This window comes from Bufo gargarizans, chromosome 3, assembly GCF_014858855.1.
Source record: "Bufo gargarizans isolate SCDJY-AF-19 chromosome 3, ASM1485885v1, whole genome shotgun sequence".
NCBI classification, from domain to species: domain Eukaryota; kingdom Metazoa; phylum Chordata; class Amphibia; order Anura; family Bufonidae; genus Bufo; species Bufo gargarizans.
The window spans coordinates 365,903,781-365,918,656 of NC_058082.1; the positions used below are offsets into that span (position 1 = coordinate 365,903,781).

At 44.4% G+C, this 14,876-nt stretch overlaps 1 protein-coding gene across 2 annotated transcripts in view; it reads right to left on the reverse strand.

Annotated features, from left to right (window-relative positions):
• ARID1A (AT-rich interaction domain 1A) overlaps nt 1-14,876 on the reverse strand; it is a 44,991-nt gene continuing 30,115 nt past the window's right edge. The window contains exons 5-20 of one of the 2 annotated variants that reach the window (XM_044288058.1): nt 13,672-13,912; nt 13,383-13,472; nt 12,723-12,890; nt 12,081-12,363; nt 11,841-11,980; nt 11,649-11,770; nt 8,168-8,377; nt 7,870-8,074; nt 7,622-7,754; nt 7,134-7,288; nt 6,914-7,049; nt 6,699-6,815; nt 6,496-6,583; nt 5,455-6,343; nt 2,288-2,418; nt 1-2,198 (exon numbers count right to left, since the gene is read on the reverse strand). In XM_044288058.1, coding sequence (XP_044143993.1) covers nt 540-2,198; nt 2,288-2,418; nt 5,455-6,343; nt 6,496-6,583; nt 6,699-6,815; nt 6,914-7,049; nt 7,134-7,288; nt 7,622-7,754; nt 7,870-8,074; nt 8,168-8,377; nt 11,649-11,770; nt 11,841-11,980; nt 12,081-12,363; nt 12,723-12,890; nt 13,383-13,472; nt 13,672-13,912 — 4,767 coding nt within the window. In that variant the 3' untranslated portion in view covers nt 1-539. The remainder of the gene's footprint in view (nt 2,199-2,287; nt 2,419-5,454; nt 6,344-6,495; nt 6,584-6,698; nt 6,816-6,913; nt 7,050-7,133; nt 7,289-7,621; nt 7,755-7,869; nt 8,075-8,167; nt 8,378-11,648; nt 11,771-11,840; nt 11,981-12,080; nt 12,364-12,722; nt 12,891-13,382; nt 13,473-13,671; nt 13,913-14,876) is intronic. The other variant, XM_044288059.1, reaches the window with a different exon arrangement.

A 14,876-nucleotide genomic window follows, 5' to 3' on the forward strand; every position in this document is an offset into this window, starting at 1 on the left:
CGGGGTTTCTCAGCACAGTTAAAAAGGTATAGTCTCTTTTCAGGGTGTTTTTTTTTTCGTATTTTTTTTCTTCTGTTTAAAGGATCAGGGCACACAAATTCTAGTCTAAAGATTGCAAGGTGAGGAGTAGGGCAAGTTACTTTTACAATAAAGAAGGGAATCCTTCTCCTTCCTTGAAGATTCAGAAGTCTTTTATCTCCTTAGAATATGGAGCCCATCCCTTGGCTGTTGTGGGCCTAATAAACAGTAGACTTGGGGGAGGGAAGTGTAGTTACAGTGGAGCCCCTTCCCCTAGATAAAAAAATTCACTGAAATACAGTAGCTTTGGTTAACACCAAAACACAGAGAGGAAGAGTGGGTGGGAAATTCCACAAGGGTGACCAGGTTTCCTCTCTGGGGCGGACAGTGGATTGAGACGTAGTTTTTGCATAAATAAAAAGGAAGGAAAGGAAGAGGGTATGGAATCAACAGTCAGGGAGGATTCCTTTCTATGGTGAAGGGAGGAGCAAACCATTCTGGGAAGTTATCCACTGCAGCTGTCATGACTGGCCAATCAAGAAGAGAACATCGCAGATGACCTGTGACACGGAGCAGTTCATTAGTGGAGACACTGAGATGTCCAGCAGACGGGCCTCATACAGTGTGAACTCAGAATGATTCTCCTCAACTTTTGCCAAAGCAAGCAGGGCACGTGAGGCCCGTCGCATCATGTCCGTACTTGTGGGTTCAAAGGGAGCAGAGGGTCCATGTAAGTGGGCAGCCTGACTCTGCTGGAATTGAGTGGCTGCCAGACTATCCTCAAGAAAACCTAGCAGGTTACCAATGCTGCCTTTTTGATGGGCAATAGCCCTGGCCGCTAAACTATCGCCCTGTGCCAAGTTTGCTAGAAGCACCACTGCCATTTCCCTGCACACATGGTTTTTTCTGTCACTTAGGAACCTCACCAATGTCCCATACAGCTTTTCGAGACGACTGAAAGGTGGTGTGGCAAGTATTAGGTCCACATTGCTATCTTGAATGCTCAGTTTGCTAAGGGCCTCCAACACCAGTCTCTGGGGAGAAAGTACTGCATTGGGACCCAACGTTAAAAATGGATCCTGAGCCTCAGCTGATGGACACACTGCCCAGTGTAGCAGACCGTCAAGGATGGGCAAACAAATGCTTTCAGGGTATGGGGAAAGATCAAGCTGACCAGATATATTAGCAAGAGTGACCAGTGTGTTCTCACGCAACATTTCCAGACAGTCCCACCACCATTCAGCTTTATTGCTACTAACTCCTTGGTCTCTGTCCTCCTCTTTCTCATAGGTGAGGGGTGCTTGTTTCCTTTCTGGGTGCTTGTGATGGAGCAGCACAAGTTTCCCAAGGAGAAGTAACAGTCCTGGATGCTTTGACATTTCCAAGTCATTGCCTGGCACAAAAGACAAGCTACGCAAGATATTTGATATGCACACACAACGGCGAGAGAGAGCATCTTGCCAATCTTCCAGTGTGCACAGGGGGGTTTCATCTTTGCTGCGTGGTTCATCCTCAAGAATTTTAAGACCATGTCGGATGCGTGGTGAAGGACTACCACCTAACTGAAATTCAGAGTCCTCTTCAGAGATTTCACCTGTATCTGGAGGCAAAGAACTGGACCGGGAACACAAGACATCATCTATGGTGGCAGTTGTATCCTCTGCAACAGGAACTTGCTGCTCCTTTGAACGACGCTTTGTTTGGGGACGTTTACGAACAGGGGGATCGGGGCGTCTTTCAAAATGAGTCTGGATGTGCTCAGTTGTGTCACCTCCTCCTATTCGCCAGTGTAAGAGGCCACTATCAAATTCTTGCCGACGACCCAACTGGTGCGAGCAGTCCAACACAAAGGCATCTTCCCGCTGAACTATCTTTACAGGAAGTTTGTCAAACTTGCTGCTATGCCGCTGAGTATCTTCACTTGTATTACAGGGTGTTGAATAGGCCTTCCTTTCTTCTTCTCCCTCATCCTCACTTTGGGTGTCGCCATCTATTAATGGTTGGCAGTCCTCATCACTGGACTCTGCATCACCTAAAATTGGCCTGTGAGAGCCATGAGTGGAAGGATTAAGTAGGGTCTTTTGTGCGGGTTCTCCAACTTCATACTCTCGGAGTATCCCAAAGATTTCAATCAGGCATCGTCGGAAATATTCCACCAGCAACTCTAGTATCCCAGGCAGCTGCATAAACAAACAGGAAACGCTGTCACTTGCAAGTTCTTAAATTAAAATATCTACAAAAGCTGAAGACTTAAAATGTATAAGCTCACCTGACTGAGGTTAAATGTCATGATACTGTTGTCATCATAAAGAAGAATGTTAATGGTGTCCAGTGCCCAGGTACTTTCAGCAAGGAGGCCAGATTTCAATGACATCATCACACGCCAAGCTTCAGGAGTCCCTAATAAAAAGTGATAAACAACCATAAATTCACGTTTTCCAGGAAAACCCATAACAAAAAAACAACTGTACACTAGTGTATTCTTGACAGTTGCTTGATGTTGCCCAATTATCTTCTCCATTCTGGGCAAAAAAAATAAATAAAAATAAAATAACAAACCAGGTAAATTTTTAGAATAAGTTGTCATTTGTTTACATGAGTGGGGACTAGCTGCTAAGCTCTCTCTGCACACAACAGGACACCCTGTCCCCACTATCTTTCAGTAGCACACAAGAAGATGCGAATCCAGCATGGGAATAGATAGAAAACTAAATACTGCAACACTGTCACTCAGCAGTGGCTTCCAAAAATTTCTACAGTTTAAATAAACCAGAATTCATCTTTGTAACATACTTTATTATTTTAAGTTTTAGTCACCTAGTAAGCACCTGAAGTTTAGGGGTCTACAGCAATTTGGAACATTGGCTGTCAATGGTGTACGGATTCCACCGTGGAGCTGCAGAGTGTGATGGACAGGCAGGAGTACTCATTGCCAGGCTTTCTTCATACAAAAGTGAAAAACTGCCATATGATGGCTGTTTACATAATCAACTGAAGTCAGTGGGGCTATTCAAATGGTCTTTTTTAAATCGTTTTATATATCTAGTGATTAATGGCTGAAAAAAAAAAATACTAAAAATAAAAAAACACTCATCCACTTGCACACGCAAAGACAGTCACACCTCACCTGATGCAGAAGGAACTGTGTTCCCAGCTTGATGGCATACCCAACACTGGGTGCACATGGCAAAGTCGTGCTGGGAGAGCAGATCCATCTGCATCAAGTGAGGAGCAACTGTTCCAGTGGATGAGCCAATGAAATTCATCCGTTTTTAACTGCCATAAAAAAAGGATGCATACATGGATGCAAAATGGCCATGAAAAACTGACAGCATGTCCATTTAATGGAAGTTTTTTTCCATCGTCCTGTGAATGTAGCCTTAGCGAAATAGGCAGAAGCACTGATGTGCTATGCAGAGCCTGCGTCCACTCCGTTAAAGCCTTACATAGAATATCAGTACACAGCCTTCTTTGAAGGTGAATTTAAAAAGCGAGTATCATCAGAAAATGAACTTTAAGGAGGACCTTTCACGTGATTTCACTTTTTAAAATCAGTACCTGGCACTGTAGCTGATGTTTACTAGATGAAATATGGCACTTTTTTCAGATCCACTGCTCCATTTTGCTGCTGTGTGGAGCGTCCTGTATGCTAATTAATAGCATTGGTACAGGGAGGAGGAGATGGCAGCATTTTCTCAGTGGGCATCTCCCTGGCTGTGAGCTGTCCAAGTGTCCTCTCATCTAGTAAACATCAGCTACAGTACCAGGTACTGATTTTGAAAAGTCAAATCATGTCTCTTTAAATCAAGTTTTTAATATTAAAGGAAATCTGTCACCAGGATAAATAGCCATTGAAGTAAAACCATAGCCCAATAGCACTTAGTACCTTATTTCTAGATGTCCAGAGGGGAGTCACTCTTGCAGGAAGGAGTCCAGGCACGCCTCCTGCCACAAGGTGTCCACCCACCCCTCCTACATCACATTCAAGCCATAACTCTGCCCCAGTATGAGGTTTGGCTTGGTCACTAGAAGGAGGCATGTCTGGGCTCCTCCATGCAAGAGTGACACCCCTCTGGACACCTTTACTGGCTCATTTGTATACCAAATAAACTGGATTTTCAGAAGATAGAAAACATTTATTGCTGAAACAAAGGCACATCTAGAAATAAAGGTACCAAGTGCTATTAGGCCATGGCTTTACTTCAATAGTGATTATCCTGGTGACAGATTTCCTTTAAATCTTTTTCCACACTTTTAGGTGATAATTTTCCATGTCCCCATATACGTTTACAGATTTTTCTGTACACATTCTGTAAGCAGTGCAGAGATCAGAAGGGAGCAGATAACACTGCTGGAGCGGATATCAGTCATAATTCTGTGATAATGTGATTGCTAATAAAGAGTGACCTGTACAAAACAGGAAGTTTTAACAAACCAGTCTGAACTGCACAATTTTAAATACAGATAGTAATATGAAAAAAAATAAAAATATGTGTGTGTGTGTATATATAAAAATAATATATTTCTAAAAAAACAAAAGAAATTATACATTTAACAAAAATTTGAATAGGTCACTTTCCGATGAATTAGTAGCAAATTGACAGAGTGGATCAGTTCATCTTGAAAGATAGCAAAAGTTCAACAAAAGAACATTCTTGTTGCGGGAACTCTAAAGGGGGTTCTATACCTTTTTCATACTGCTGATCTATCCTTTGATCAGCATCTGATCGGCGGGGTCCAACGCCCAGGATACCAGCCGATCAGCTGTTTGAGAAGGCAGCAGTGCTCACAGTAGCCTTGGAGCAGCTCAGCCCAATTGAAGTGAATGGGGTTGAGCCGCACCCAAGCCACATCACGTAGTTGTGACCTCAATGGCCTGCAGGAAGCAGCAAGGCAGCCATGGTGCTACTGCGAGTGCCGCTGCCTTTGCAAACAGCTGATTGGTGGGGATCCCTCAGATCATCAGTATGAAAAAGGTATAGCTGCTCCACTCACAACTCATTCTACACATTTCATGTTTACATTTTGTTTACTTTATTTGTTGCTATATAGAGTTGTGTTAAAAAATAATAGATCTGGTACTTGTGTTAGTAAATTGTGTTCCACATGAAATGACCATTCACGAGCATGTTTTATGACTGTTGTGAGATTCTGCTAGAGGTTATGAATTGCCAGCGGGGGTGTTACCAGATGGAGGTGTGTCCCTGCACAGTGACATACGTCAAGAATGAAGGGGCACACCCCCAGCTGATAATACCCAGTTGGCAGTTCAGTTTAAAGCTTCTAAAGGGGGGGAAAATGGCACAAAAGAGTTAAGTGAATAGTTGCTCTAGGCTGGTCACTGCTTGCAAGTAGTTACTAAAATAAACAGGTCAGAAAAGGTGACAGGTACTCTAAGTAAAACGTGCAGCTAAGAAAGTCTCTCCTCAAACATACCGATCTCCTTCGCAGTTAGGCGTCTCCGTGGCTTCAGTATAGGCTGTGTGGCTTCCACCGAACCTGGAGGGAAAGTTATATCCCTGCGAATGAGAGGTGGCTGGGTTGGGGTGGGCACAATATGTGATGCAGGCACAGGGGGTCCAGCTTTCTGCATCTTCAGGAATGGGGACTTGCTGGGTGAGGTGTGGGCTTCCAGTGGCCGAGGGGTGGCTGGGCTAGCTACCTGAGGCAGATGGTTAGGCATGCTTGAGGAGGCTTGGAATCCAGACTGTGGTGGAGCTCTGCTCATAGGTGGACCAGGGGCAGGCACAAAGGGGGGCTGCTGCCTGTTAACGTGAGGTGGCCACTGGCCCTCGTGGCTAAGTCGCTGATCTGAATGCACCATATCATCTCCACGAGGTGGCCCAGAATGATAACTAGGTCCTTGTGTGCTCGCCGGAGGAGGACCAGGCCTCCCCTGATAATTGTAGCCCATATCTCCCCGACTTTGCCACATGGCTGCAGGTTGGGTTCCTTCTGTAGACCCTCCCATTCCACTAGGTGGCAGAGGTGGCTGTGTGTTGTTCCCTGGAGTGGATGACACCCTTTCACGCCCAAACTGAAAAGGAAACTGATTTTGCCCTGTGGGTGCAGGCCTGCGTTCCCCAGCACTTTGTGGATAACCACTCCCATATTGGCCATAAGGGTCTTGAGTAGGCTGTGAACTTGGAGCTGGAGAAGGCTGACCAGGAGGAGGTTGCACTCCTGACCCAGGTGTCTGTTGCTGTTGAGGTTGCGTTTGTTGACCTTGTCCACTCTGTGGCCCAGTATAAGGAGCACTGTATATTTCCCCTTCATGTCGTTTAGAAGATGGGCCATAACTACCATCCATTGGACGCTTGTAGTTCTAAGAATTAGAAAGACAGTATATGGTGTCAAGATTTTCTCAGAGAACCATAAAGGAATGATGTAAAGACTGGAACATAAACTGAGGTGAGAAGGAGGTAGTACTTCTTACAAGGGTAGCACAAAAGTAGGGCTTTTTTACTCATGGCTTACCTGTTGTTGATACATTGGGTTCTGTTGACCTTGATAGGGACTACCTGATGTACCTTGTGTGGGGTACTGATTGCTGTAGGATTCATGCCTATAAGAGAAATTATAGAAAAATTGAATAAAGCACTGCAACAATGTGTATGATTATTTTTTTGCTAAGCAGAAGAGTCACTTCACATAACTAATACTTTGACAATTCTTCTCACCTTTGTTGTGGATAGCGCCCTGGTGAGTACATGCCACTATCTGTGTTGGAAGGCATCATATTTGGCTGAGTGCCAGCACTTCCCATGCTTCCTTCCGGACCAAGACCAGGTTCCGGCCTTCAGTAGTTAAACAAAAAAAAGGTTAGGTTTGTTGCATTTAGCCAATGTAACATTTGATATTTTAATCAGCATATCATATGTTGTAGTATACTTGCCTCACTCTGTCATAACCACCATAAGAATAGTGCTGACGCTGAGCCATATTTGGCATACCTGGGCCTGTAGCCCTACTATAAGGGTCTCCCATTGTCCCACTGGGTCCCTGACCTGAAGACATGAAAGGATCAGCACCTGAATAAGACAGGGGGGGAAATAATTAAACTAATCCAATTACAAGTATCCGAATCTAAGCTACTGAGAAACTGTGGAGCTTACCTTTCCTCATTCCACCATAAGGATCCTTGCTAGCATCATAAGGCATTCTGCCCATCATGTCTGATTGGTACCCAGGATTAGGAGTCATGGAGTTTCGTTTCTGGTAAGAAGGATCTGAACCGTCATATGCATCCTGGAGCCCCACCGAGTTATTCCTTTATGCAAAGACATTAAAGGGGTAGGGGGAGACAAGCAGTGTAAGTTACACACTGAAATTAGGTATAAAGACACACCCACACCGGTGGTTGAAGGGCAGCAATGGAGTCTCTAAATGTTGACTAGCAGTAGCCAATGTAAATATAATACATTGGGGTTGCCTCTTCACTCCCTTTTGGATTAGGAATGAGGTGGAGGGGGGTTAAGGCGTATTGGCCACAGACTTACATTAGTGTCTCCAGCAAGACTGTTCCCTTTCCAAAATGGAGAAGTATTGTGTAGAGTTTCTACTTTCCAATGAAAATGAAACTTACTTTTAAGATGAAGCTCACCTCATGCCTGGCATGGGAGGCATCTGACTGTGTGGGGTGGATGCTGGTGTGGGAGGTTTTAGGTCCCCTCCTTCGGCCATTGAGCTACTTGTGGACTGAGGAGTCTGCGGTCCCTGCATGGAGCCTGAGCCAGCTAAATGTGTGGAAACCATAAAAAAGGTAAAATTAATAAATATATATTGAACACAAAGAACAACAACAACAACGACCACCACAGTAATATGCAAATGAAGGTTAAAATCTCTTACCCGGTGATGGTGGTTGGAGTTTTGCCTGCTTCTTTGCTTCAGCAGATGCAAAAATATCAGGTGGTGGGTCTTCTCCCCTTTCAATTTTGCACTCAAATGCATACAGACACTGTATGTATTGTTTCTTTAGAGAGCTAGCTGCGCTGCTTGATGTGCCCACATTCAGGTTTGTAGCGAGTTCCCTCCACTTCTTGTTCTTATTAACCTGTATTAAGGGAAGCATTTAAAAAAAAAAAAATTGAAGAAAAATGAATAAATAAAAATCCATATATTTCACCGCTTTGACACAACAGCAGACCTGGGTGAGTCCGCCGATATCCTTGACAGACATGTAGAGACGGTACAAGTCTAAGGGCTTTCTGCCAACAGCAGGTAGATTAGTCATGCCCATTGCCTTCTCTTCTGTGAATGACAGGTAGCGATCCACCCACATTTTCCTCTCTGGTTCAACCCCTAATTCATACAGTTTTGTTATTTTCTCATTTGTAGTGGTAGAGGAGCTGGATTTCTGTTGACAGAAATAAGTAAACAAAAAGGATTACAATTGGAGAATGGATGAATAGGCTCAACGTTTTCAATAACCATAATCTTAAAGGGAACCTGTCACCTGGATTTGATGTATAGAGCTGAGGACATGGGTTGCTAGATGGCCGCTAGCACATCCACAATACCCAGTCCCCATAGCTCTCTGTGTGCTTTTATGGTGTAAAAAAAATACAGATTTGATACATATGCAAATTAACCCGAGATGAGTCCTGTACGTGAGATGAGCCAGGGACAGGACTCATCTCAGGTTAATTTGCATATGTATCAAATCAGTTTTTTTTACACAATAAAAAGCACACGGCGCTATGGGGACTGGGTATTGCCGATGTGCTAGCAGCCATCTAGCAACCCATGTCCTCAGCTCTATACACAAAGTCCCGGTGACAGGTTCCCTTTAAAGGGGCTGTCCAACCCTTTACAAGTTATGGCATATGCTCAGGATAGGCCATCGCTATTTCATTGGCAGGGGTCTAACATCCCACCAATCTGCTGTTCTGCAGTAGTTCTGGTACCAGTGGATGAAGCTGGTTACTGTAGCACTGTCTCATTGAAGTTAATGGGAGCAGCGCTGCAGTAACCAGCTCTGTCCACTGCACAAGACACAGCTATATAGCATCAGAACTACAACAGAGTACTATGGCAGATCCCTGCTGATCATACAGTGATGGCCCATCCTGAGGAAATGCCATTATTTGAAAAAGGTCGGACAAGGCCTGTAATCAGTTGAGGCCATTTGCATTCAAATGGTTTTCATTGTTCATTTCCCAAATGCAAAAATGAGCATCATCCCTACCATTTTTACTTCTAAGGAGTGCAAGCCCCTCACCTAGCTGGTGGCACTTCTGCCGAATTTGACATAAATCCATCAGAGCCCTGTTTCCGACTGCTCTTCCCTTCCCTCAGTATTAGGGTCCATTCACACGTCCGCAATTTCGTTCCGCATTTTGTGGACCTATTCATTTCGTGCTGCCCCATTTCTATGGGGCAGCACGAAATTGCAATTCTGTTTCGGGAAAACAAACAAAAAAAAAACGGAATTGCGGATTTGCAATAGAATGAATGGGTCCCGCAATTGCGTACAAGAATAGGCATTTTCTATTAAGTGCCGTCGATGTACAGTCTGCAAAATGCCAATGTCTGCAAAACACACACGGACGTGTGAATGGAGCCTTAAAAATAGCAGCAGGGGAGAAGTAGTTTTATATTGCAGATCAGATTGTGAACAAGAAAAAGCATCCAAGAAGGGCAGCTCACAAAAAGGTATAACATAGGGAGTAAACCGGTTGTAAAACAGGTGGAGAGAAAAAGCAGAGCAACCATGGCAGATTCTGCAGGGGAGAGGAATCACACACCCCCTAAGCACCACTAACTTTTAAGTACAAGTGAAAAGAGATCCCTCATGAACTGTGGATGGGGAGATCAGTCCAGGAATGAAGTGGTGAAGGATGCATGAGAGCTAGTGAAGGCAACAAAAGCCTGAACAGACATAACAAAAGTGTGAAACAACTGAAAATATGTCATATTCTAGGTTCTTCAAAGTAGCCACCTTTTGCTTTGATTACTGCTTTGACCACTCTTGGCATTCTCTTGATGAGCTTCAAGAGGTAGTCACCTGAAATGGTTTTCATTTCACAGGTGGGCCCTGTCAGGTTTAATAAGTGGGATTTCTTGCCTTATAAATGGGGTTGGGACCATCAGTTGCCTTGTGGAGAAGAAGACAGGTGGATACACAGCTGATAGTCCTACTGAATAGACTGTTAGAATTTGTATTATGGCAAGAAAAAAGCAGCTAAGTAAAGAAAAACGAGTGGCCATCATTACTTTAAAAAAGTAAAGGTCAGTCAGTCCGTCCGAAAAACTGGGAAAACTTTGAAAGTGTCCAAGTGCAGTCACAAAAACCATCAAGCGCTACAAAGAAACTGGCTCACATGTGGACCGCCCCAGGAATGGAAGACCAAGAGTCACCTCTGCTGCGGAGGATAAGTTCATCCGAGTCACCAGCCTCAGAAATCGCAGGTTAACAGCAGCTCAGATTAGAGACCAGGTCAATGCCACACAGAGTTCTAGCAGCAGACATCTCTAGAGCAACTGTTAAGAGGAGACTGTGTGAATCAGGCGTTCATGGTAGAATATCTGCTAGGAAACCACTGCTAAGGACAGGCAACAAGCAGAAGAGACTTGTTTGGGCTAAAGAACACAAAGAATGGACATTAGACCAGTGGAAATCTGTGCTTTGGTCTGATGAGTCCAAATTTGATATCTTTGGTTCCAACCACCGTGTCTTTGTGCAACACAAAAGGTGAACGGATGGAATCTACATGCCTGGTTCCCACCGTGAAGCATGGAGGAGGAGGTGTGATGGTGTGGGGGTGCTTTGCTGGTGACACTGTTGGGGAGTTATTCAAATTTGAAGGCATACTGAACCAGCATGGCTACCACAGCATCTTGCAGCAGCATGTTATTCCATCCGGTTTGCGTTTAATTGGACCATTTATTTTTCAACAGGACAATGACCACAAACACACCTCCAGGCTGTGTAAGGGATATTTGACCATGAAGGAGAGTGATTGGGTGCTGCGCCAGATGACCTGGCCTCCACAGTCACCAGACCTGAATCCAATCGAGATGGTTTGGGGAGAGCTGGACCGCAGAGTGAAGGCAAAAGGGCCAACAAGTGCTAAGCATCTCTGGGAACTCCTTCAAGACTGTTGGAAGACCATTTCAGGTGACTACCTCTTGAAGCTCATCAAGAGAATGCCAAGAGTGTGCAAAGCAGTAATCAAAGCAAAAGGTGGCTACTTTGAAGAACCTAGAATATGACATTTTCAGTTGTTTCACACTTTGTTATGTATATAATTCCACATGTTAATTCATAGTTTTGATGCCTTCAGTGTGAATCTACAATTTTCATAATCATGTAAATAAAGAAAACTCTTTGAATGAGAAGGTGTGTCCAAACTTTTGGTCTGTACCATCTATCCGTCCTATCCATCCATCTCAGTGGTTAACACTGTGCCTTTCAGCACTGTGGTCCTAGGTTGGATTAGGACAATGACAACATCTACATGGAGTCTGAATGTCCACCCCATGCTGTTGTGGGTTTCCTCCAGGTACACCGGTTTCTTACTACACTCCAAAGACATACTGATTGAGAACTTTGATTGTGATCTCCATTGCAGAAAGCAAGCCATGATAATGTCTGTCTGTTTCAGAATATTGATCCACAAAACTACCTTTGATTTGGTCTCTGCTTTAGGTGTTCCATCTGCTTTATTATTCATCTTGGGAGTCGGGGTCAATTTAACGTCCGAGAGTCCCATGAGTTCTGGACTCCCAGCCATGCCTGTCAAAGAGACTATTAGTTGATCATAATACAGCTAACATTAACTGCAAACTAAAGGCACTACAAAAAAGTAAACGCTCACCTGAGTTGTTGGCCATGTTGCCTCCCATATAGGGAGGTCCCTGTGTATTCATCATAGCGGCCATACTGTTCATTCCTTGACCATATGGGGTTCCAGCTCCCATCATCCCAGCTTGATTCATGTTAGGGTAACCAGGTGACCTAGGAAGAGGTGGGGGGGGGGGGGGGAGAGAAGGAGTGTACCATTAGCAACAAGGTAATGTAACTGGTCAATTTATTAGGAAACCTAGTTTAGACTTACCTGTTCTGTATTGAGTTGGCAGTGCCATGCATTCCAGCAGCCTCTTGTGCTTTACGATTCATACCAGGAGGTGGACACATCCCACTTCCAACTTGTGGTGGCATGTTCCCCATATTTGGACCATATGGCCGATTTCCCATTGCCGAATGGGCCATACGTCCTGCATATTGCGGCATGCCTCCTTGACCATGCATCTGACCACCTGCAACAAGAGGAGCCATGCCACCCCCTGTATATCCTGCATTTGCCATAGTATTATAATTCGGCTGCCTGGGGTACCCCCCTGTGAAGATAAAAAAAAATATCTGTTTCAGGACATGTAATCTTTTATTTGAGTGAAACAATAAAGGAATCCAATCAATGCTGTATGCCGGTATATGGTCTCACAAGTCGAACATTTTCACACAAACTGGTTGGAGCTTAGCAGAAAGTCTTACCAGCCCAACAAAATGTATACCACAATTTGCATAAGTTATAACTAAAACATGAGCTAGACTAACTATGGTGCAGTGACAGCACAATATAACATTTATTAAAGAGTTTATAAAAGTGATGGCTGCCCTAAAATGTATATTCCTACAGGAAAAAAATAAAAGCTGAAAATGGTACATTGATTTAGCGAAGCAATTAAGTCTTCATCACCTTGGGGTCCATATTGTCCTCCCTGAGGTCCATAGCTACCCATAGAGTTCTGCTGATAGGGTCCCATTCCGGCATGCATCTGGCCCCCAGATGACTGGCGTGGAGAAAGTGCTTGACCAGGCTGCGGAGATCCATACTGAGGTATCTGAGTATTCCTCTGCATGTACCCTGTGGGGGAACCAGACATTGAGCAGGTAATTCCTATTTCATATCAGTTTACAAGTTTGTCTTTTTTGGGAAGGGTAAAATAAATCAGGCTAAGGCTACATGCACACGACCGTACGTGTTTTGCAGTCTGCACATTGCGGATAAAAAAAAAAAAAAAAAAAAAAAAAAAAACACACGCATTTGTTGCGGACCCATTGAAATGAATGGGTCCGGATCCTATCTGCAAAAAACTAAAATAAAAACAACGGACACTGAAACCAACAACGTTTGTGAGCTCAGTACTTACACTAAAAACACATTTGTCAACAGTCCCAATTTTTAAGAGATGAGCCCAAGAAGCAGGGCAGTGAAAGGGGCAAAGCTTATGCAAGACTCACCCTAAGTGGGTGCTCCCAGATAGGAGGGGGGGGGGGGGCGTGACTTAAACACCACAAATTCTACTTTCTACATGTATTATATGTGTACAAGTATTTACAAATCCTGACATCTTACCTCTCTCTTGCCCAAGACCAGCCTGGTTCATGGTAGGGTGAATTAAGCCATCTGACTGTCCACTAGGAGGACGTGGTGGCATCTGTGTTCCTAAGGGGGGCGAAATAAAAAAATAAAAATCAGAACAGTTATGACAGCAATAATCAGTGTTCCAATTCCAAGCAGGTGGTTGCAATAGCCAGACCTCCACGGCACACCACTTACACTTTAGATGTGTATTTGTAATTTCAGACAAGCAGATTCAAAGCAGTCACACAATGGGAAAAACGAGGCTCATAAACACACTCACCTGGTACAGATGTTGGGGACAGGGGACCAGAACGAGTGGGAGCCACGCTGGCTGGAGAGCCAACAGGAGATGGGGAAGGCCCTCGGATTCCAGGTAAGTGGGGTGATGTATGAGGGGAGAAAGGTGACTGAGCTGGATTACTCTGTTCGCCCTGACTGCTGGAGATCCCAGAAGTGCTGACACCTGGACTTAGAGCACCCTCAGCACCCATTGGGAGATCATCAATTGAACCAGAAAGATCCTGTGGAAACAGATCAATATTCAACAAAGAGAAAGTATGGCCATTTTCATTTAAGTTCTGCACATTATAAACAAGGATTACATTGAAGTGATCACTTTAACTTCACAACAAAACCTGGTCTTCTAAAGGCCTCTAATTCCAAGGAACCAGTTAATGGTAAAACATGGCTGCCCTCTCCTAACAGCTCCACACGTGTCAAAGAGTTGTTTCTGGATTTGCTGCTTAGCCCAGCCCATACAATATGGGCAGATGTGTGGGAAAGCAGAAATGTTTTCCTTGCATTGGACAACACCTTTAAAAGGGAACCTGTCAGTGGCAAAAGCCATCCCACACCGCCAGGAGTGAGTTTCTAATGATTTTATTGCATTCAGATGAGGCTGAAGTGTGAAAAAAAACTTTATCCTCCATCCGTACTATTATCTAGTCAGGCTGGAAGTCAAGGCAGCAGCGGCCTCCTTGCTTTAAGTCAAGGTAACTGCTCCCCCTTCCCTGCCCCTTCTCCTGTGACTGACAGCCGGCAGTTCGGCAAAGCCAGCCAGCTGTCAGGCATAAGCGCCGTCAGTCACAGGCGAAGGGGCAGGGAAGGGGGGCGTGGTTACCGTGACTTGAAGCAAGGAGGTCGCTGCCCCCTCGACTTCAAGCCTGACTGGGAAATAGCGCGGACGGAGGATAAAAGAACGTTTTTCATACTTCTGCCTCATCTGAATACAGTAAGAAAATCAATAAAAACTGACTGCCGGCTACTTGAAGGTACTGCTGGCGGTGTGGGATGGCTTTTTTCCGCTGACAGGTTCCCTTATAGCTTCTTAATGATATAGAACACCAAGTTCATAAAATATTCTGCAGAGGATCTTGCAAACCCAATTGTACAGATGTGTCCTCCACTACATCGAAAGTTGTCAAATCTGCAATGTAAACCGAAATCCTACAGATTTTGAAATCTGCATGGAGAGTTTGCAGCATG